The 23,793-nt window shown below is 48.2% G+C and overlaps 1 protein-coding gene and 1 pseudogene across 1 annotated transcript in view; both read left to right on the plus strand.

Annotated features, from left to right (window-relative positions):
• IGF2R (insulin like growth factor 2 receptor) overlaps positions 1 to 23,793 on the plus strand; it is a 138,421-nt gene that overhangs the window by 107,053 nt on the left and 7,575 nt on the right. The window contains exons 36-45 of the mRNA XM_024248233.3: positions 1,764 to 1,913; positions 4,118 to 4,279; positions 5,475 to 5,682; positions 6,020 to 6,166; positions 9,555 to 9,789; positions 10,607 to 10,743; positions 13,591 to 13,705; positions 14,660 to 14,806; positions 15,475 to 15,662; positions 21,452 to 21,638. Of these exons, the coding sequence (XP_024104001.2) occupies positions 1,764 to 1,913; positions 4,118 to 4,279; positions 5,475 to 5,682; positions 6,020 to 6,166; positions 9,555 to 9,789; positions 10,607 to 10,743; positions 13,591 to 13,705; positions 14,660 to 14,806; positions 15,475 to 15,662; positions 21,452 to 21,638 (1,676 nt within the window). The remainder of the gene's footprint in view (positions 1 to 1,763; positions 1,914 to 4,117; positions 4,280 to 5,474; positions 5,683 to 6,019; positions 6,167 to 9,554; positions 9,790 to 10,606; positions 10,744 to 13,590; positions 13,706 to 14,659; positions 14,807 to 15,474; positions 15,663 to 21,451; positions 21,639 to 23,793) is intronic.
• Positions 15,669 to 21,445, plus strand: LOC129060122 (calcineurin B homologous protein 1-like; annotated as a pseudogene).

Consider the following 23,793-nt stretch of genomic DNA (forward strand, 5'->3'; position numbering starts at 1 on the left):
AATGGAGAAAGTAAGTGGGACTGTGTATGTTCTGGGTCCACTACAGGAAGATTAAAGGTTTGCACATTGAACTGTTTGCTGATGATGGTAGCCAGCCAGTCTTTGAGCATGGGAGATAACATGAATATGTGTGTAGGGACTCTACCTGTCATGAGCCTCAGGGTTGACCCAAATCAAGAAGTTTTTAGGTGAAGTGACAGGAAAGCACATTGGCCTAGCCTGGTTTCTTTGTGTGAAATGCCTTGTCTTCTGTAGTTAAAACGCTTGCGAAATGCAAACAGTTTCTTTGGCAAGGAGTTATAATTAAGGGCAAGAGTACGTTTGCTAATAGCTAAATATTTTGCCTTGAAAGCTTTGGTTTTATGCATTAAAAAATTATTTTGTAGAGATGAGAGTATTGCTATATCGCCCAGCCAAGCTGGCCTCAGGCTCCTGGCCTTAAGTGATCCTCCTAAAGTGCTGGGATTACAGGCGTGAGCCACAGTGCCCGGCTTGCTAGCATGTTTTAATAGAAATTTGGATTTTTAAAAATTGTCTCCATGAGTTATATTCATATTTTGTCAAATCCTTGGTATGTTTTAATACTTGAATGTATCTCACAAGTCTTCTGTATTTCTATCTGTATCATCTATTATGCTTTAAAGATGGGTCCTCTTGTAAAATATCTAGATGTCCTTTAGAAAGATGGACATTATATGTGGCAGTGATACGGGGAGATGTCAGGAGTGTGTAAGGAGATTGGCCACAGCGTGAATTAGCACAACTCCAGCTCTGTGTGAGATGGAGGCCTGGACAAGCTGAGTCTCCCCAGGAAGCTCTTTGGTAGCGTCCTTTCTGACAGCGCAGACCGGGGATCCTCGATCGGGAATCATTGCCTGGCCATCCATTGTCAAATATTAAAAGATGTAGAAAGTTCTTTAACTGGAGAAGGTGTGGTGCCACATGGTCTGAACGTGCCCCACAGTGACGAATGAAGAGCATTGTAGCTGAGAACAATCATGGGGAAGCTGCTTACACACACACTCACACCCACATGCACACACGCGCACGCATACACACATTTATCACATACACCGTTCCTGGCCATTCACCTTTATTTACTTTTTAAAAATAAAAAAAGGGTTTTTTTTTTTTCCTCATAATACTCAGACTGGTCTTTTATTTATTTGTTTATTCACTCAAAAATATCTCTTGGGCAGCCACTGTGTGCCAGGTGCTGTGCTAAGCAATCAAAATGAACGGTGAACACCACCTGTTCCCTCTCCCAAGGACATAGCCAGTGGGTACTGCTGGGCCATGTCAGTGGGCAGTCCCAGGGCAGCACTAGGTAGTGAGGGTGGCAGGTCAGCATGGAGGTTCCGGCCTTCCCCTGTCGGGTGGTGGGAGGACTGTGTAGCATCCTTGGAGGTTTTTCAGGTTCCAGGCTTCCCTCATCAGCTGATGGGAGGACTCTGTAGTATCCTTGGTGTGACTGGAGAGAGAGATTCCTATTGCTTAGGATCTTTGAAAATTGAAGATACCTGGAAATAGAACCAACCTTAGAACTAACGTTGGGATGAAAACGATAACCACCGACATATGGAGGTTACAGAGCATCTGTCAAGCCTTCTAACTGGAGTTGGTATAAACCCAGTTTCTTTAGATGCTGCTCATTCTCAGAACTTATGAGGTCTGGTTTTTGCAATTCTGTATCAATTCTTAATTCCACTAACCTTGGGAATGGTTAATTTCCTGAAATACTGTTTGCCCTCGCTCTTTTTTAGGATATTGGCCGGGTGGCAGGACCACCAATACTCAATCCCGTAGCGAATGAGATTTACTTGAATTTTGAAAGCAGTACTCCTTGCTTAGCGGACAAGCATTTCAACTACACCTCGCTCATCGCATTTCACTGTAAGAGAGGCGTGAGCATGGTAAGTGTGGGCCTGTGACGATCTAGATGCTCAACTGCGGATTAGTGAGCCAAGGCTAGACAACCAGAAAGTGCATATCAGGTCCAGAGATACTCATTGAAAATGTCTGCCTTGGATAAGATGGTACGCTAGTAGTGTGTCTGAATAATTTAAACCACTAATTGAGGGCTGAGTGAGCTCCCCCATAGTTAACAGCATATAGAAACTTGCTGTAATTTAAAAACATAGAACACAAGTATAGAAATGACATTCAGCTTTGACTGCTGATGCATAAAAGTGTCATAACTTTTGTTTTTACTTTAACAATTACTGATTTTATTCTAACTGGGAAGTCAGAAGGACATTTGGGCAGCTATAGTCATTCAGGACATAGCCCAGAAGTTAACAAGTAACAAAAGACCCCTGGAATCAGAATAGCTACAACAAAGTGGCACCTTTTACTTATAAAGAGGTATTGACTTCCATTTTATATCCATTAAAAAAAGAATACCAGCTTCCATTATAATGAGTTCGGTATTGTTATAAAGAGTTTTTGAGGACGTTTTCTTTTGACCCCTATTCTGTGAGATAAATTGGTAGATTACGGCCCCTGTTCCACAGGGACTGAGAGTAGCTCTGCAGGGGCAGAGCCAGGTCCCAGCTACTGCACAGGGGAGCAGCTCTTTGCTCCAGGGACACAGCACCACAGCCTCTCGTCTGTGCTTCTGAAATCTGTGAAGCTTCGAAAACTTGGGGCTCTTTTGACATGAATGACCTGAGGCTATTTGTGGTGTGGATTTGTCCCACCTAATGTGGATATCGTTACATCTAGCTGCAGAAATGCTAATATGCTTGATCACAGGATCTGGGGGCATGAGAATTGCCTCTTAAAATCCTAATAAAGATGATGGATTCCAAGGCTCATCTGACCCCTAGGAGTTCAGGTGATGGATTAGGATCTGTTGGGTGTCTTGTAATTCTGATAAAGATATCCTTCTGATGTTTGGGCCTGGAGCAGGTTTGTAAAGGGACTGTTAGACGTGGGTGTGCTGACAGTGACAGAAAGTGACCTGGCAGCTGCCTGACCAGTAGGAGAGACAGTATTTGAGAAGGAGGAGGAAACAGTCCTGCTGTTTGGGGCTACTCCATAGGGGCCCAGAGCACCTCAATCCCTTGGATGTGTTCATGAATCTTAGACTGTAGTGACAGTCCTAGTTAGTAAGGAAAGGCAGAGCTGTATTCAGTCCACCCATTGCATCTGTTTATAAGCATATTTGCATATTTATATAGGGGCGTCTGTGTGTGCCTCTGTAGACGCACACAGCATGGGACAACGTGGACTTTGCCTTGAGGGGGGCTTCTGCATTAAGTTCTTCATTCTTTAAAGGACAGTCTTCACTTCTAAGACCCACCTCATCATGAGTGATGCTCTGTTATCACACACCACCAGCTAAAGAGTGTGGAACTACGCTTTGCTTTGACTCTGCTGCCAACGTGACAAATCGAGTTAGCTAATGTGATTTTAGTTAATTCTCAGCAGCTGCACATTGAGGGTGATTAGTGTTTACTTGATTTTAGAAATGAGGCATCTTATGCTGAATGTGTGTTCTAGTGTTCCAGAAAGATTTTTAGAAGATTTTTCCTTTCCAGCACTTTTCATTTTCAATGGAAGTACTTTTACCACTGAATCATAGTGAAAAAGATGCTTAACATTAATTACAAATGGAATTCCTGAGAGCTGCCTCATCTTTTTTTGTTGCTGTTGAATGAGGGAGGGAATAAATAAAGTGATCTAGAATACTTGGCCTATGGAATATCTGGCCATGTGGCATCTTGCCCCTTGAATAAATGTCTCCCGTGTCTAGAGACAGTAGATTGGAGCACTTGTGAGGCAGGGTCTCAGTTTCACAGACTTCTCCCATGGCATTTAAGCCCTCCCCCTTTCTTCCTTTGAACCTGTAGCACAGAACATTGAGGCTTTCTTTCTAAGTAGAAGACAAGACCTGGATTGAGCCAGGGAGCTCACAGGATATGTAGGGGGCAAGGGCGGGGTGATGTCTGTGCTTTGAAGATGGCATTGGGTCTTTCAGCTGCTGTTGTCTAGCATCCCTTCCCTCTGAGAGGCCACTATGGGTTATGCACAGCCCCTGTAGGGATGTGGTGTGTCACTGCCATCTATCCCTATGCCATGGGGTTTTTAAGACCCGTGCTCTTCCTGGCAACAGGGAACACCTAAGCTGTTAAGGACCAGCGAGTGCGACTTTGTGTTCGAATGGGAGACTCCTGTTGTCTGTCCTGATGAAGTGAGGATGGACGGCTGTACCCTGACAGATGAGCAGCTCCTCTACAGCTTCAACTTGTCCAGCCTTTCCACGAGCACCTTTAAGGTAATGCGTTCACCCTGGGCGTTGCTGGTGCAGTTGTACCAGGTGCCAGGTGCTGTGAGGCTGCCAGGAGTGTTTTGCATAATGTGGTACCTGTGAGCTGAGAGGGTGTATGTGGCCACTGGGCAGCATCTGGGGGCTCTCGTAGGGCATGCCAGGTCTCAGGAAGTTTCCTGGATTGTGTGGCGAACTCAGCACAGCTGACACTTGCGTTGTACCTCATGGCTCTGCACTTAAGGCTTTTTGAGGATCAAGTAACCTCATGAGGCGGGTAGTGGGACCCTTTGGATCAGACAGAGAGCAGGTGGGGCAGCCCAGAGACATGAATGTAAGGTATCCATGGGGGCAGGGCCAGCTCCCGGGTGGCTGAAATCTACAGGGATTTAATTCCTCCAACCTGGCTGAAGATGATCAAGGCAGTTGTTTGCTGATTGTGGCAGCTGTGGGTGGAGGGAGGTAGGAGGTGCCTTGGAATTGAGAGGCACTTGGGCATGTGCCTCCATGCCAGAGCCCTGGTGTGTGCTGGTTCTTTGGGCTGCTGGTCTTACTGGTGTGGTGTTGTGGTCACTGGTGCCTGGGGGCCCCTGACTCCCTAAGCCTAGATATCTAGACATTACCATGCCAGTGCCTGGACTGGGGTATGGAACCCCAGCACCTGCTGTGGCACGGCGGCTGGTGAGTGATGAGCCTGGAGTTTTGGGCCCAGTTGTCAACATCCTGGCTCCTGTGATGGAGCCCTCTGCCTGGGTACGGGTCCTCCCGACAGGTGTGCAGCAGGTGTGAGCCTTCTGGGTGCTGGGTGGGCCAGGAGAGTCAGGTCCATGCTTCAGCGTGCAGCGTCGGCTCTGCTCATTCACTCACTTGGCCCGCACAGCGTCTTATTAAACAGGTGAGGGAGGTGGGGTGAGCCTGAGGCCCCACCGCTGGGTCCCTTCCCACTGGGCTCTGACTAGAGACGACAGCCAGAGCAGTGGCCGGCTGGCGGGGGTGGCCAAGGCCCCCAGCAGGGAAAAGGAGGAGCAAGCCCCCCCAGGGAAAACCTAGGGCCAAGGCGATTGCGTGGCTCTGATGCACACAGAGGAGCCTTTGCTCTTCCGCATGAACCTGCCTCCAGCACCAGCTGCAGTAATGGTTCTCTCTTCACTTTGAGACCTGGGTGCTGCCACTCTGCTGACGGCCACACATGGTGTTTGTCCAGGTGACTCGAGACTCACGCACCTACAGCGTTGGGGTGTGCACCGTTGCGGCCGGGCCAGAACAAGGAGGCTGTAAGGACGGAGGAGTCTGTCTGCTCTCGGGCACCAAGGGGGCGTCCTTTGGACGGCTGCAATCAATGAAACTGGATTACAGGCACCAGGACGAAGCTGTCGTTTTAAGTTATGTGAATGGTGATCGTTGTCCTCCAGGTAAATATTTGCAATGAGGTAAACTTCAAGCTTATAGTAAACTAGAAATTAGACATAGCAGCAGAAAGAAGCTGAGGAGTGGAGCTCCACGGTCCTATGAGTGCTGTAACCTTGGGCGTGAATGTGAGCTGTTCCTCTGTACACCCCCGGTGTGAATGCTGGTGTATGAATCACGCTGTGTTCTCTCAGTTGCCTGGTGAGTTTTGGCAGGTGAATGTCGGTTGTCACATAGGTGCTTTAGGGTGGGCAGCTTCCTTAGGGACTCCTGCTGCATTCTTAGGTGATTGTGCCTGGTGAGGCACAGCTGCCACACTGGTAATGTTCTTCTTCTTTCCAGAAACTGATGAAGGCATCCCCTGTGTCTTCCCCTTCACATTCAATGGGAAGAGCTACGAGGAGTGCATCATAGAGAGCAGAGCAAAGCTGTGGTGTAGCACAACTGCGGACTACGACAGAGACCACGAGTGGGGCTTCTGCAGACACTGTGAGTAGGACGGCTCTGCGTCCCCACATGGCCTGGGGCCTTGATACTCTCAAGGCTCGATTCACACTGAGACCTTTGTGGATGCCCCAGTCAGTGGCAGGAATTCTCTTGCATAAAATATTTTCTTACTCGGGCTGTTTCCCACAGAGAAACATTTGAATTGCTCTGTGGGATTGCTGGGTAACCGTATCTACAGACCGCAGTAGAGCTGCCCTGAGATGCTGTGCCGGGTGGTTGGCTAGGCCCACTTGCTAGCCGGAGGGCCTTGTGTCCACATACCAGGTTTTAGCCCTGGTAGTTCAGATGATGCCTCAGCAAAATGAATGTCTGCCCTGGGTCTTCAGGATTCTGAAGCTAGTGAGGATTCCGGTAAGCCAGGTGACTCATTTATTGACTTTCTGCCATGTGGCAGCCCAGGTGGGGATGGAGGTTTCTTGGTGAGCCACACTCAGTGCCTTGCCCCTGCGGTGCTCCGGAAGTTTAATGAGAGGAGCCAACTGCTGTGACTTGTGTCTGCGGACCGTGAGATGAGAGAAATGCATGAAAAATTACTAATTTTCATAAATGTCCAGTATCAGGGGAACCAGCCCCCGATTTTTCAGCGTAGGTTCTTTTCTATTTCCCTAAGGGTTGGCCAGTCTGAGAAATAAGAGGAAAGAGTACAAAAGAGAGAAATTTTACAGCTGGTGTCCGGGGGAGACATCACATGTCAGCAGGTTCTGTGATGCCCCCTGAGCCGTAAAACCAGCAAGTTTTTATTAGCGGTTTTCAAAGGGGAGGGTGTGTACGAATAGGGTGTGGCTCACAGAGATCACATGCTTCAAGGGCGACAAAAGATCACAAGGCAGAAGGTCAGGGCGGGATCACAAGGTCAGGGCGAAACTAGAACCACTAAAGAACTTCCATATCCCGCTGTGCACACATTGTCAGGGTTCAAGAGCAGAGAACCGGTCTGACTAGAATTCGTCAGGCTGGAATTTCCTAATCCTAGCAATCCTGGGGGCGCTGCAGGAGACCAGGGCGTGTTTCATCCCTTATCTGCAACTGCATAAGGCAGACACCCCCAGAGCGGCCATTTAAGAGGCGCCCCCACCTTCCCCCCCGGGAATGCATTCTTTTCCCGGGGCTGTTAATTATTAATACTCCTTACTAGGGAAAGAATTCATCGATATTTCTCTTACCCATTTTCGGTAATAAGAGAAATATGGCTGTGTCCTGCCCGGCCCACAGGCAGCCAGACTTTAAGGTTATCTCCCTTGTTCCCTGAAAATCGCTGTTATCCTGTTCTTAAGGTGCCCAGATTTCATATTGTTCAAACACACATGCCCTACAAACAATTTGTGCAGTTAACGCAATCATCACAGGGTCCTGAGGCGACATACGTCCTCAGCTTACGAAGATGATGAGATTAAGAGATTAAAGTAAAGACAGGCATAGGAAATTATAATATTGATTGGGGAAGTGATAAATGTCCATGAAATCTTCACAATTTATGTTCTTTTGTCACGGCTTCAGCAGGTCCCTCCGTTTGGAGTCCCTGACTTCCCGCAACAGTCCAGGGACCAAAATGGGATGTATTAAGGAACCAAAGGTGTTTAAATTTACAAAGGATTACTATAGCTTTGTTTTGAGGCTTATTTTGACAAAACATTATTCCCTATTTTCTGAATCACACTTGTGTTTTCAAGTACTTGTAGGTATTGTATTATTATCTTAAATTTTTTTTTTTTTTGAGACGGAGTTTTGCTCTTGTTGCCCAGACTAGAGTGCAGTGGTGCAATCTCTGCTCACTCCAAGCTCCACCTTCTGGCTTCAAGTGATTCTCCTGCCTCAGCCTCCCAAGTAGCTGGGATTACAGGGGCCCACCACCTCGCCCAACTAATTTTTTTGTATTTTTGGTAGAGATGGGATTTCACCATGTTGGTCAGGCTGGTCTCCAACTGCTGACCTCATGATCCACCCACCTTGGCCTCCCAGAGTCCTGGAATTACAGGCAAGAGCCACCGTGCCCAGCTATCTTAATTTTTTTCGTGATCATTAGTAGATTGGTCAAATATTGAATACCTGTCTGAAGAATTACCTAGGGATATGGGGTTATTAAGAAGTACGATGAAAGGCTGTGTGCCAAGGAGCTGGGTCTCTTTGGAGTCAGGATACGTATGAGTGAATCAACATGAGATGTGGCCAGGGCAGCACGTGGGGCATTGCCAGATGGCGGATGGAGTCTGCAGGTGCTCCTGAGGCAGCGTGGGGAAGGCGTGCAGGAACACGCCCTTGTGCAAGCCTTGGTCTGACGTTCTCCCGCCTCTGCTCCCCTGAAGGGGTGGCCTGCCCCTCCACACTTGTGGGTATTTCTAGTTGGGTGGGATGAGAGACTGAGAAAAGAAATAAGACACAGAGACAAAGTGTGGAGAAACAACAGTGGGCCCAGGGGACCGGCACTCAGCACACCAAGGACCTGCACCGGCACCGGCCTCTGAGTTCCCTCAGTTTTTATTGATTATTATTTTCATTATTTTAGCAAAAAGGAATGTAGTAGGAGAGCAGGGTGATAATAAGGAGAAGGTCAACAAAAAACACGTGAGCAAAAGAATCTATATCATAATTAAGTTTAAGGGAAGGTACTATGCCTGGACGTGCACGTAGGCCAAATTTATGTTTCTTTCCACCCAAACATCTCAGCGGTGTAAAGAATAACAAGGCAGCATTACTGCAAACATGTCTCGCCTCCCGCCACAGGGCAGCTTTTCTCCTATCTCAGAATTGAACAAATGTACAATCGGGTTTTACACCGAGACATTCAGTTCCCAGGGGCAAGCAGGAGACAGTGGCCTTCCTCTATCTCAACTGCAAGAGGCTTTCCTCTTTTACTAATCCACCTCAGCACAGACCCTTTATGGGTGTCGGGCTGGGGGACAGTCAGGTCTTTCTCATCCCACGAGGCCATATTTCAGACTATCACATGGGGAGAAACCTTGGGCAATACCCAGCTTTCAAGGGCAGAGGTCCCTGTGGCTTTCTGCAGTGCATTGTGCCCCTTTATTGTGCATTGTGTCTCTAGTTTATTGAGACTAGAGAATGGCAATGACTTTTACCAAGTATGCTGCTTGTAAACATTTTGTTAACAAGGCACGTCCTGCACAGCCCTAGATCCCTTAAACCTTGATTTTATACAACACATGTTCTTGTGAGCTCCAAGTTGGGTCAAAGTGGCTGGGGCAAAGTGGCTGGGGCAAAGTGGCTGGGGCAAAGCTACAAATTAACAACATCTCAGCAAAGCAATTGTTTAAAGTACAAGTCTTTTTCAAAATGGAGTCTCTTATGTCTTCCCTTTCTACATAGACACAGTGACAGTCTGATCTCTGTTTCTTTTCCCTACACTCCCCAGCAAACAGCTACCGGACATCCAGCATCATATTTAAGTGTGATGAAGATGAGGACATTGGGAGGCCACAAGTCTTCAGTGAAGTGCGTGGGTGTGATGTGACATTTGAGTGGAAAACAAAAGTTGTCTGCCCTCCAAAGAAGATGGAGTGCAAATTCGTCCAGAAACACAAAACCTACGACCTGCGGCTGCTCTCCTCTCTCACCGGGTCCTGGTCCCTGGTCCACGACGGAGTCTCGTGAGTGCCTTCCCATCCACCCATGGCGCCACACCCTTAGCAGGCGAACTTCAGACTGCTTGACGATGGTTGGCTCTTTAGGGTTCTCAAGATGGGAATACCACGCCCATGTGAGGCTGATGGTGGTTGAGTTGTGACTGTTCCTGGAAGCAGCCCGCAGTGTCAGTCCTGGCACAGAGGGTGATTCTGAGGTCAGAGTTGGGGCAGGAGCTTTGGTGACCAGAAACAGAGCCTCTGGAGCCGGAAGAACCTGGGCTGACTGAGTTAGGCTGGGTTTGATTTGCGTTTGTGTGTAGCTCAGGTTGTGGGAGGCGTGTGGGTTTTCTCGGGTCTTTGGCAGGAGCTCCTTAGGCTTTGCTGGCTGGGGTCAGCCCATGGTCCTGACCTCTCTGCGTGGGGAGCGCCCTCTTGGCCAGGCACTGCTGCAAGACATCACCGAGGAGCAGGGGCATGGACTTGGAGGATTTAAGTGGCTCTAAGTAAGGTGGGAAACTTGCCAGGATTCTAGCCACTGCCTCTCCCAGCCCCAGAGCCCTTCTTTCTACTGTACCACGCTGTGTCCAGGGTGGCCGCAGGTGTGGATATTCCACTCCGAGTGTGTCTGGTTGGTCAGCTCCCTTCTTCAGTGAAGACTTCCTTTTGCCCTTTTTTTTTTAATTGGAAAAGCTATTTTAGTGCTACATTCAGTGATGGAATGGAGCCCTGGAGCCCTTAGTTATCAGAACCTTTCTCTGAAAGTAAAGTGAAGAGCCCTCCTGTGTCAGGGCAGAGACGTCACGTGCATGCCTTTTACCTGCCCCTTTGTGTCGTTTTCTAGGTACTATATAAATCTGTGCCAGAAAATATATAAAGGGCCCCTGGGCTGCTCTGAAAGGGCCAGCATTTGCAGAAGGACCACAACTGGTGACGTCCAGGTCCTGGGACTCGTTCACACGCAGAAGCTGGGTGTCATAGGTAAGGCCTGTGGGTCCTGGTCCTTGGTTCAAGGAGCGGCATCTGAACCGGGAAGGTGAGGGTGTTCTCAGGATGGCAAGGAGAGTGAGCATGTGCTTTGGTGGAAACCTCCAGATATGATTGCCTGTCACTGTCTCACAGGCATTTTGGCTCTCCTGCAACATTAAAATAAGTGCTGCTTGTATTATGTGAGACTGCAGGTCCTACTCTGTGTGTTTAGAGGGGTTGGGCCATCTTGGGAAGGTGCGTCCGTCCAGGAGCAAGTCTCAGAATGTTCAGAGTTCCTCTGAAGTTCATGTTAGCTGTAGGTCAAGTGCCTAAATTGGCATAGACACACGTGTTTGTTTAGGAAAGCCAGACAGTTGCATGAGGACTTGGTACAGGTAGTTCAGGGGTACATCTCTGTAAAATGTCTTAACAATTTTGAAAATAATAACGATGCTTTTTAATGGGAAATTGATATTGTAGTTGGTTGGTGAGTGAAAGTTGTTTTCTTTCATTATTTAAAGGAGGAAAATAGAGATTTCTAGGCTGGAGTGGGGTTTCCCAAGTTGTCCTGATTCAACCACAGGGCTACTTCAGATTAGCTTGAGATGTTGAGATGGAGAAAGAGAATTCCAAGAAAACTACTGTCACCCTTGATAAAAATCACACGCAGACTCTGCAGGTTGGTAGGTGGAGGGAGAGCTGCCATACAGGAAGTGGTGCCCAGACTGCCAGCCTGAGACCCGCCCTCCCCAGGAGGGTCTTATTGCTTTAGAGGTCAGTTGTTGCTGCCACTCCCACAGTGCCTCAGAAGGGGGAAGGAGGGAAGGTTGTGGAGGGTTGCTCTTTCCCCTGTAATCTTGCAGTATATATGGATATTCGACTAGTCTTTCCCCAGCTTCAGCCAACTGAAATAACTAAAACACTTAAGTCTTCACTAAAAGTTTGAGGCAGAATGAGCAAAAGAGAGTAGTGAACACAGGGAATGACATGGAACTAGATCATCTGACTTCTTAGCAGTGACCTGCAGGCCACCTCCATTTGGGGAGCACCATTTTGCAAGTCCGGCCTCGCCTAGCAGGAAGAGCTCATGCTTTCTCCTGGGACTGGCATTTGGCATCCTGAGCACCTGCTGACTGGAACGAGAAATAATCTGGTGTCTGACACCAAATGAGCTCTTAATCTTTGGCGCCAACAAGACAGCATCTAAGGACAACCACGGTGCCCCCATTGTCCACTTAGGGAATGGACCCCTGTGGGGGTGGGAGGTAGACTTTTTGTTTCCGGAACCAACATGTCTCAGGCAGCTGTGCTTAATGTATGTTTAATCCCCATCCACTCCATGGGGCAGTGTTGTCATCCATTTCACAGGCTGGGCCCCTGAGGCGAGAAGGTTGAGCCTCCTGTCCAATCAGTAAGGGCTGTCTACACTATTAATGTCTTTGCTTGTTTGATCCCATATGCTAGAAGTTTTAAAAATTTTCTGTAAAATAGTGGAATTCTTTCTTCCAAAATTTTACACAGAAGCCCAATATTTAAAATAAATTCAGCTGGAACAGCTTTGAATTCGGGGCAGGGCTGAGAGTCTAGAGTCTCACCTCCCACCTCACCATCCAGCAACCCCCAGTACCTCAGCCTGTGTCCTGTGGAAAACACTCGGGAAGTGAGCACTGTGCCGATGTTGCCTCTACCGCGTGCCCCTGCCTGGAAGGATCTGTGTGTGTGTGCTCAGGGTGGAAGGCACACGCTTCCCCTGGAAACCCCATGCCATGCCCTGGAGATATTGTCTGTCCATGCAGCCAGGCTGGGCCCAGACCATTCCCAGAACAGCCCCCTGGACAGCCACAAGCAGCCTCTTGGCAGTGGCTTGAGAGTTGGAACCTGGCGGCCACGCCGCCCCAGTGATACCTGCAGCTTAAAGCGTGTACTCACTTTTCTTTCAGACCCTGCAGGTTCGAGGGCTCAGGTTTTTCTTTTAATGGGTCACTTTCAGACAGTGCTCGACTTAAAGCTAGAAGACCCTAGAAAACCGCAGTTGGTCTCTGTTTCTGGCTTTTCACTTTTCCCATTCCCTGCTATGTTATTACTGGGAGGCTCACATGAGGGTACCTGTCAGGAAAGCACCTAATATGATACAGAGAGTTTACACAATTGGAGCAATAATGAAGGCTGCTATTACCCGGGGTCCCACTGTTCACGCATTTGTTGGGCACTTTCTATACATGCCCGAAACCTGCCCACTTTGGACAGTGTCCTGTTCTGTAGGTAAGGCCCTCGAGGCTCAGAAGCTCAGCAACCCAGGGCCACAAAGTGCGGGAGTAGGAGGGTTTGGGTTTGACCCCAGGTCTTAGGCTGTGACTATTGTGCAATGGGCCAGGTGACCACCCCTGAGTGTGGGAATGCAAGAACAGGTCGATAAACCTTTAGGGAGCCCAAAATTTATTTTTTCCTGGCCTTTAAACCAGATTTTTACTCCTAATATTGAAGCTTCATTTGTTTGTTTTCTGTTTTTGTTTTTGAGATGGAGTTTTGCTTGTTACCCAGGCTGGAGTGCAATGGCACAATCTCGATCTTGGCTCACTGCAACTTCTGCCTCCCGGGTTCAAGCGATTCTCCTGCCTCAGCCTCCCGAGTAGCTGGGATTACAGGCACCTGCCACCATGCCCGAATAATTTTTGTATTTTTAGTAGAGCTGGGGTTTCACCATGTTGGTCAGGCTGGTCTCGAACTCCTGACCTCAAGTGATCTGCCCTCTTTCGCCTCCCAAAGTGTTGGAATTGACAGGCATGAGCCACCGCGCCTGCCTGAGGCTTTTTATAATGCGCTGGAAATAATGTCAGTTCAATCGTTTGTGTGTTTCAGGTGACAAAGTTGTTGTCACGTACTCCAAAGGTTATCCGTGTGGTGGAAATAAGACCGCATCCTCCGTGATAGAATTGACCTGTACAAAGACGGTGGGCAGACCTGCATTCAAGAGGTCAGGAGTCTGGGGGCTCAGAGCGAGACTGTGCAGGGAGCACACTGGAGGGAATTCCTCCTTGGGGTTTTCATGGGCACGTTTTGGCTTAGGAGCTCAGGGCCAGAGCCGCTGATTGTGCTGTATTGGGCGGGGCCGCTCCAGGCAGGGAAGACCTCCGGATACAGTGCTGAGACACTGTTACAAGACCAGTGCAACTTCTCTGGGCTAGCTTGTCTCTTGAACTAGGTTTAGCACTGGCTGAGCAGTACTTAACTGGCCTCTATCTTTGAATGTCATAGTAGAAACAAAGGGGTGTGGATTTGTCCCACCCGAGGTGTTCAAGCAGCCTGGCTGGGACCCTCAAGCAGCTGGGACCGGCATCTGGACCTGGGATGTGCTTGGATTATATTCAAGTTTTCCAGGCCATATTGCATCTGGTGCCAGGGAGAGCTTGGCCAACAGAGGGTGCATGTGAGCTGCTGTTTGTGAACAGAACTGATTCCTTCCAGACGCTGAGTTTGGAAAAGGGGAGACTGAGAAATTGCCAAAGGATTTATGAATGTATGAGTCCGAGAAGCTTAAACAGAAATCTAAAATTCTAGGAGCAAATTTTTCCAGGTTTTAAATGTTGCATGGTTTACAAATTTTAAAAAATTTATATTGAATGCTTGCCTGCTTTGTCACATTACTGATGTGTGCACCACAGTCATCTTCTCTATCCATTGTGGTGATGAAAAGAAGTGAGTAAAATAACCACACTCGCTCCGAGCTGCTGTCAGTGTTGAGTCGGGAAGTTCTGCCTAGGCCTGCGCAGCCCGGGGAGTGGGGGCCTCAGGACCCAGCCGAAGTCTCGCAGCACCTTGACTGAAAGCCAGTGAGCTGCTTCAAGGGCTCTGCAGTGTTCATTGTTTTGCAGTCTTCCCTCGTTTCTGGATGGGGAGGTGACTGTAGTCTGTGCTTCCCTCCTCCTAGGTTTGATATCGACAGCTGCACTTACTACTTCAGCTGGGACTCCCGGGCTGCCTGCGCCGTGAAGCCTCAGGAGGTGCAGATGGTGAATGGGACCATCACCAACCCTATAAATGGCAAGAGCTTCAGCCTCGGAGATATTTATTTTAAGTAAGTAAAACGTTTTCCTTTTGAGCTGTGAAATGTGTTCAAAATTAAACCACCAATGCCGTTCTTTCCCTATCGGGGAGCACTGCAGGATAAATAGGTCTGTGTTTTAGTTACTGTTGCTGGAGTCATCGTCATCTTTTGCTTAAACTGAGGAAAAGCATTACTCAACCATTAAGTTTTAACACCAAAGATGGTGAATTCTCATGAGTGTAAAAATAAATCCCCTCTCCTTCTCCCTCACTTCATGATAATCTCAGGGGTTGAAGCCGAAGCCTTCTGACATGTTTAAGCAGGAATCTTCTGGGCGGTAATTACCAGTGTTTAGAAAATAAGTTTCTCAGCATTGTTACTGGGGCTGCTCTTGGGGGCCGGTGGCTGAGGTGCACAGACAGGGCGAGGGCCGTGTGGTGCTGGATACGGCACCTGAGGAAGGTGGATTAGCACTCAGAGGGCAGAACTAGTTGGGGAGAAAGCCTCTTGAGAGGGAAACTGGTGTCCTCAGAATCTCTGTGGGGTCACAGACATGCTGTCCTAGCGTGTCCGTGCTTTCTTTCCCTAGGAAAGGAAGCATCCTGGGGCCCTGCAGTGATTCTGAGGACTGAGGGTTTATATCATGAATGCCTTCTTGAAGGACTTCCATGTCACTGTGGTCTTTTCTGTCTCTTCAGGCTGTTCAGAGCCTCTGGGGACATGAGGACCAATGGGGACAACTACCTGTATGAGATCCAGCTTTCCTCCATCACGAGCTCCAGAAACCCGGCATGCTCTGGAGCCAACATATGCCAGGTGAAGCCCAACGATCAGCACTTTAGTCGGAAAGTCGGAACCTCTGACAAGACCAAGTACTACCTTCAAGGTAATCCGTGGCTTCCCACAAAGTTCCACGTTTAACTTCCTCCAAGGAAGGGGATTAAAATTTTCAACTAACTCCCTTCAGTTGAAATCTCAGACCACTTTTCAAACAAAAACCATGGTCTAATTCTTTACTTTATTATGAATTTCTTCACAATGGATTGAGCGATACGTGTCAGACCTGAGCATTTCACTGTAGGCAAATTGTGTCTTAGTTAACAAGTAAATGTACAAAAAAACTAAAACCTGGTCTGATCCAGTGGTTCTGAGGTTGGGTGGAGGCTGAGCTGTGCACAGTCAGAATTGCCTTTGATTTGGTTTTAACCATGACACTTCCTTATTTTGGAATGCCAAATAATATTAGAGAAGGGTAAGAGATTTTATATTTGTAAGAAGGATGAAAGGAAGCTGGCCTAAGTGTTAGGATGTAGGTTAAAATCAACCAGGACACACATAGGGCAGAGTCCAGGGTGTGAAGGAAGGTTTTAAACTGGCACTAATAAGGGTGTTGCCCTTTGTTCCCTCGAATAATCCTGAAAGGCCGCTTTTGTTTTGAACAGCTAGTCTTAACTATATACCTTTCATAATTTGATTTTTGAACTGTGTGTGGATGTAATAACTCTTTAAAAAAAAATGAAGTGTGTTTAAAGAAAACCCCAGCCTGCTCGGATGTCAAAGAGCTGCTGATCGTGTGCCCTGGGAGGGGAGAGTAGTGATAGCTGAGAAGGAGCAGGTGCTCTGTGCCCTGGTGCTGAGTGCATCGCCAAGAAGGAGCGGGTGCTCCGTGCCTTGGTGCTGAGCGCATCGCCGAGAAGGAGTGGGTGCTCCGTGCCCTGGTTCTGAGCACATCGCCGAGGAGCAGGTGCTCCGTGCCCTGGTGCTGAGCTCATCGCCGAGAAGGAGCAGGTGCTCCATGCCCTGTTGCTGAGTGCATCTCCACGACGGCAGCACCTGATGGAGGGAAGCTGGGTCAGCATTGCTGCTCCTGGTCACAGATTGTGGACAGCGCCCTGGTGCATCTGCTCATAGCATCTATGGCCCCTGAATAGAACTGGGAAAGTGAATGTTCTGCTTTCTGGGCAGTTGATGATGGGAAAGTTGATCAGCCTCATTCACTTGCATAACTCCACAGCACGGAGCTAACACTCCGTGTTTCTCTGTTCTCTGCCTTCCTCACGCTTTGGTGAATCCTTCAGTCATTCAGAATCAGATGTTGCATGTCACAGGTTGTGCCTTCTCTTGCTGTCCTCTTTCCCAGTGCTCGGTAAATGTTGATTAAAGGAAGGAAGGAAGGATTGTTTCAAAAGCCTTCAGGGGCCCTATCACGCAGAGAAGGAAAGTCTAGGCTGTCTCTGACACAGCTTGAAGATGTCTGAGAGGCTCCCGCGTACCAGGGCAGCCTTGCAAGCTGCTGCTGCCACACATGCCTCAGCCATCAGGTTATTCACCAGCTCCCCAAGTCACCCTGTAACCTGGTGGGTTTACACATGCTGCTCTTGGTGCTGGAATGCCTCGGCCCATCTTCCTCATCCTTCCAAACCTACTTCTAGTGCCCCTTCTGGGAAGGCCCACCTTCTCATAGCAGGGTGATGCCACCTGGTGTGTCTGCAGGATTCCAAACCTACCTCCAGTGCCCCTCCTGGGAAGGCCCACCTTCTCATAGTAGGGTGACACCGCTGGTGTGTCTGCAGGAGTCTTCACACTCCATCGCGTGGCACTGGCCACTTGTCTGGTTACACATAAGACCTCCACGTTCACAAGTGGTATGTCTAGCAGACCTTTGAGGATCCCCAGCTTTCAGAGTGCTTGTGCATGCGCATTTAGTCATTCTTGGTAAATAAAATCCCTTTCAGACCTTTTCACTGTCTTCATTCACCAGCCTCAGGAAGTAGCTTTAGTTTTAAGACGTCTTTTCATCTTTCATGAAGAAATGAAGTTTCTGTCTCTTCCTGAGGCTTGCCATTCCTTCGGGAGGGCAGCAGCTGTCTCTCGTCAGGACGTGGAGCTGCTGGGTGGTTTGCTCCCTCACACCAGCCCTGCGGAACAGTCCATTCAGCAGCCCCTGCTTCAGCTACTCCCAAGCGAGAATGCAGGGCCCTCCCCGAGCGGAGCCGCACCGCCTGTCTCTGGGTGCCATCTGTGTGCGGACATGTCCGTCTCATACCCTGCACTCTCGCCTCTGCGTTCCTGGCACCCAGCAGCACCAGCCACAAAGATTTTCAGCCAATGACAAAGGTTGGGAGCAGCAGAGTTCATGCAAGGAGTCCACACGAGGGTTCCTCACTTCTGACAGCAACAGCACACTGAAGGGGTTCTCAAGCCAACTTCAGATTTGCCCTTTTACCATAACTCACAGAGCTCCCTGGAAGCGGTTACACTCAGTTATGATTTACTGCAGCAAAAGGATATAGGTTAAAATCAACCAAGATGCACACAGGGCAGAGTCCAGGAGGGAATCGAATGCAGAGTTCCCACCAGCTCTCCCGTGGAATCAGATGTGTTGTGTTCCCAGCACCCACGTGTGGCAGTGCACATGGAGTATCACCAGCCGGAGGTGCTCCCCCGAGCCTTGGTGTCCAGAGTTTTTCCCGGGGCTCTGACATGGGCAGGATTGGTCCGTTGATCGCTCAGGTACTGCATGGCCAGCCCCTGCTCCATATCCTGTCATTAGCCAAGGACCAAGTCCAGCCCTCTTTTTGGGCAAGGTTAAAGTCTTGCCTTCCCTCCTGTTGCCGTCGCTTCTGGCACCACTGTTCCTGGAGGAGCTCCTGGCACAGTGATGGGGTCTCAGGCCTCCACCTTACTGCATGACGAAGAGCTTGAGGAGATCAAGAGGAGACTGGCCTTTCCCACAGTCAAATCACACGCCTGTACAGCCGGTTCAGCAACCTGGACAAAGGAGAGAACAGGACGATTTCCAGGGGATTCCAGAACTTGCCATCAACCCAGTGGGGGACTGGATCATCAATGCCTTTCTTCCAGAGGGAGAGGACCAGGTAAACTTCCGTGGATTCCTGCAAACTCTGGCTCATTTCTGAACCATTGAGGATAATGAAAAGAGCAAAGATGTGAATGGACCTGAACCACTCAACAGCCGAAGCAACAAACTGCAGTTTGCTTTTTGACTATATGATTTGGATAAAGATAACAAGATCTTTCGTGATGAGCTGTTAAGGGTGCTGTGCATGATGGTCCAAGTAAATATCTCAGATGAGCAGCTGGGCAGTATCGCAGACAGGACCATTCAGAAGGCTGTGCCCATGCTGATGGGCACAGTGCCTTATCTTTATCACAGACTTTGCTAAGGTTTTGGAGAAGGTGGATGTAGAACAGAAAATAGCATCCGATTTCTTCACTAAAGGACAGACAGCAAACTATTCCTTGCGGTCTAGTATTTAAGAACTGGAACTTGACAGTCCTCCTGTCCACCAGCCCTACCTCCACCCCATCATTCCCCTTCTCCCAAAGTACTACTGCTGTTGCATGACAACCCCAGATATGTTCTGTCAACACAAACCTGCTTTTGGTCTATAAACAGGGCGTTACACCCAGTCTATTTCTTCTCAGTATCCATTCACCAGTTCTTCATTTATAAATATCATCTTCCTCTGTTCTGCTGCTGAATGCCACACATCCCTCCAGTCTGAGAAAGTAAGAGGGAATCCTGCCGAGGAACAAGCCAGCAAAGCTCTTTCACTGGATGTAGACTGCACCTGCTGCGTTCCCTCTGGCGAGTCTGCCAGCATGCTTCTTCATCCTTTTCATATGTCCTTTGCTTCCCACTTCTGTGTACATTCAACATACTGTTCACCTAGTCATGCAGTCTTTCTGCTTTTTTGAAGCCTCAGAATCTCCTCTGTTCTACTTGGCACCCCAAGCTATGCCTGGTATTGTATTTCTGACTTGGCTCGATAGTTAGGTGGTCTGGCAGTTTTTATCTACCTTCATTATTAAAAGGCCCTCTGGGGCTGGGCACAGTGGCTCACGCCTGTAATCCCAGCACTGTGGGAGGCCGAGGCAGGCGGATCACAAGGTCAGGAGATCGAGACCATCCTGGCTAACATGGTGAAACCCCGTCTTTACTAAAAATACAAAAAATTAGCCGGGCGTGGTGGCGGGCGCCTGTAGTCCCAGCTACTCGGGAGGCTGAGGCAGGAGAATGGTGTGAGCCTGGGAGGCGGAGCTTGCAGTGAGCCAAGTTCGCGCCACTACACTCCAGCCTGGGCGACAGAGCGAAACTCTGTCTCAAAAAAAGGCCCTCTGGGATGTTGCCTCTCCAGGAGCTTTTGGGTAACCAACACTTCTCTCAGGAGTATGAGATCATCCTCTGCCCTCTCCTCTGTCATCAAAGGGCTGCTGAGTGGAGATATTCTTGAAAGGTGACCTTGGTGAGAGGTGTGGAGTCAAGTCTTATAGGTTGCTTGCCCACATCACTCTACCTCTGGCCTCTGATTCTCAACTTTGTACCTATGGGGCGTCTCTTGTTAGTGTAGTGTTGACTATTCAAAAAGTAGCAATATGCCTGCAGATTTGCTTAGTCTTGGGACACTGTTACCACCAGAATGGCTGCTCAGACAATATGCTTGGGGACTTTCTCATGGCTTTTTGAACAAGGAGGCTGCACACCCTGTGAAGCCTCCTGCATTCACACCTCTGCTGCATGGTTTATGCCTCAGTGTTATGTGCACTGGAATGCTTTTCACTTTACGTTTCCAAGTTAGAAAGATTAGTGTTATGGAAGTGCCTAACATATCCTAGTCTAAAATATTTAAAGATTGTTCTCTGTGTCTTGAAGTTTTGCACAAAATTATTTATGAATTTTACACTTGGCAAATGTTAATGCTAGAAGCCATAGTCCGCTCCTAATACAAGTCCAAAGCATTGACTGTTGTATCATTAGCTCCCTGGTTACACTGGTTTCCCAGCTCCTTGTGTAGACCACTGCTAATCCCTTAGAAACAAGAGGTCTCGCACTAGTAGCACAACCTAAGGTGGCATTCCAAGTCTTTAAACAAGTCACAGCAACTTTTCTGCCAAAGTCAGCTTAGTTTAGACTTCAGTGAATCAGGCTGTTGCCGTCCTAATGTATGTCTCTGTGAGTCTGTTCATTCACATATCTGCCGTTGGCTGACTTTTCTTGACTCGCTGCTTGCTTGCTTGTTTCCTTGCTTTGGAAAACTATTGAAGATGTGTACATAATTCTTTAGAAAGGGGATTGCTAAAAAGTACACTGCAAAGCGGTGGAAAAGGGTGGAGAACAGGGGAGTAGCCAGGCTGGATGGCTCAAATATAAATGAATGAGGAATTCTTTATGAAGTATCAATTGGACTTTGTGATCGAGTGATGTAATGTAGGAATTATGTAGAAAGGGAAGAATACCTGTTCTTCTGATCTGTTCTACCTGATCTGTTAGATACTTCAGAGGCTCCTTGATTTGCATATTTAAAGTTCTTAAAATTATAGCTTTTCCCTTCTTTTGGCTGTACAGCAGACTGTTTTAATCCACTGTTGCGCTTTATTGTTCCATTAAAATTGTGTCTTCAGTCCATCAATAAATACTCGTGGTTAAAACAAAACAAAGATTCTTTACTGCACACTGACTAAGGGCAGGGCTCTATCAATGTGCATCGAGTGGCCTTGTAAGCTGTGAACAGAGTGCATGTGGGACATGGGATGAAGTCTCTTCTGCCTGATTTTAAGTCTTTGCAAACTTTTTAGACCATAAGGAGCTAAGCTCAGTCTGCTCGTGAAAAATGATGGTGACATGCCATGTGTGCCCTTCCCGTTTGACAGACGGTGATCTTGATGTCGTGTTTGCCTCTTCCTCTAAGTGTGGAAAGGATAAGACCAAGTCTGTTTCTTCCACCATCTTCTTCCATTGTGACCCTCTGGTGGAGGACGGGATCCCTGAGTTCAGTCACGAGACTGCCGACTGCCAGTACCTCTTCTCTTGGTACACCTCAGCCGTGTGTCCTCTGGGGTGAGTATGACATCCGGAAGCTTAGCACTTGTACCCCACATCCTTCCTTAAGAATAAGTGTATGTGTGTTTTTTCCCCAGTGTTTTCTTGTGAAATATTCAGAACATGCACCAAAAAATGGAGAAAATGATAGAAGTGGACCCCACATAGTCAGTGCCCCGCTCCGTTGCTTGTCAGCATCCTGCCACTGATTTTTGGTCCATGGCTGCGTTGCCTGCCACCACCCCCAGTAGCAGTGCCATTGTTTCCTTTGTGTGTACCATGCCCCGAATAGGGTCCAGTCAGGGCACCCCAGCTCTGTCCCTCCACCCCGTTCCCATTGCCGCGTCCCTCTTCTTAGCTCCTGGGAGGCAGGTACTGGCGGTGCCTCCTCTTTGTAATCCTGGAGTATCTTTTGTGTCCTAATACAAATGATTGTTTGGTAAAGTTTCACTTTGATTTGAGTGCAGTATTTTTACGTTTGTTTGAATGAATGAAAAGCTTACTCTGCAGATTTCGAGAATCAGTGTGGGAACAGAGGCAGCAGTTTCTGCTCTGAAGGAAGGTGGCACCTCCATTGGTTGTCTTGTGTCCTACAGCCGTTTTATACTTTGCCACGAATAACATGTTGTCAGTTGCTTTCCTCTTGGACTGATTTTCTTCTTATGTCACCCCCGCCCACCATTGTATTTATTTTTATTTTTATTTTTTATTTTTTTGGGACGGAGTCTTGCTCTGTCACTCAGGCTGGAGTGCACTGGTGCGGTCTCGGCTCATTGCAGCCTCTGCCTCCTGGTTCAGACGATTCTCCTGCCTCAGCCTCCCAAGTAGCTGGGATTGCAGGCATGTGTCATCATGCCCTGCTAATTTTTGTATTTTTAGTAGAGATGGGGTTTCACCATGTTGGCCAGGCTGGTCTTGAACTCCTGACCTCAGATAATCTGCCTGCCTCGGCCTCCCAAAGTGCTGGCATTACAAGCGTGAGCCGTCATGCCCGGCCTGGCCCACCATTTTACATAAGCTTTTCATTCTCTGTCCTGAGACTTTAAGATCAGGGGAATATGAATTCTTGCCACGTAATTGTTTGCTTCATGTCCTGAGAAAGGGACCGTAGAGTCAGCAGACGACAGCGGCAGGGATCTTGGGGGAATGAAGATCACACATTGTACATCTTCAATCAGCACTCCCCCCACCCACCCTTAACAATGGACATGAGCTCAGTAAAAACCAGCTTTGTCCTGTGCTGTTCAGGCCTGTGTACTTAGGGATCCTTACTGCGCAGTCAGGGAAAGAGGCTTTTGGTTGAAATTTCACTTGTGGTATTTTCAGCTTTTGAATGTTTGTGGTGTTCCGGTGACATCATTACAAAATGAAAGGATTAAAACTGGAAGTTCTTCCTGAAAGAAGCAAAATGTGAATTTTTATAAAAGATAAAACCCAGAATGAACTTTCCCTGCATTCTCTGTCACGGAGAGGCTACAGCTGCCATGAGATGAATCCTGCCTCCTGACATGGCAGCTGGTCTTCTGTGTGGGTTTGAGGGACCAGCCCAGGCTGGGATCCTGTCCGTGTTGAATGTTTAGAGTTCGACTTCTGTGAGTGGGAAAAGCACCGTTTATAGGGCTTTGGTGTTTGACTCTAAAACCAGAGAGGAAGATTCTCTAGGAAACTTCGGTTTTATGATGTTCAGAACATCAGGAATGGGAGCTGTTTAAATCCCTTAACACCCTGACAAGGGTAATAAGGACTTTAAAAAAAAGAAACAGAAGTTGAAACCAAGAGCAAAAACTCAGATGGTGGATTTTGAGGGATGCAGGTACCACCTGGGGGTGGCGTGGAATAGTGCCTGAGGTTTTTTTTCCCCCAAATGTTATCAGTGTTGTACATTGTAAAATCATGTAAATATGGCCAGATGTGGTGGCTCACGCTTGTAATCCCAACATTTTGGGAGGCTAAGGTGGGCCGATCACTTGAGGTCAGGAGTTCTAGACAAGCCTGGGCAACATGGTGAAACCCCGTCTCTACTAAAAATACAAAAATTAGCCAGGCGTGGTGGCACACACCTGTAATCCCAGCTACTTGGGAGTCTGAGGCAGGAGAATTGCTTGAACCTGGGAGGCGGAGGTTGCAGTGAGCCGAGATGGTGTCACTGTGCTCCAGCCTGGGTGACAGAGCG

This window comes from Pongo abelii, chromosome 5 (genome assembly GCF_028885655.2).
Source record: "Pongo abelii isolate AG06213 chromosome 5, NHGRI_mPonAbe1-v2.0_pri, whole genome shotgun sequence".
In the NCBI taxonomy this organism is placed as follows: Eukaryota; Metazoa; Chordata; class Mammalia; order Primates; family Hominidae; genus Pongo; species Pongo abelii.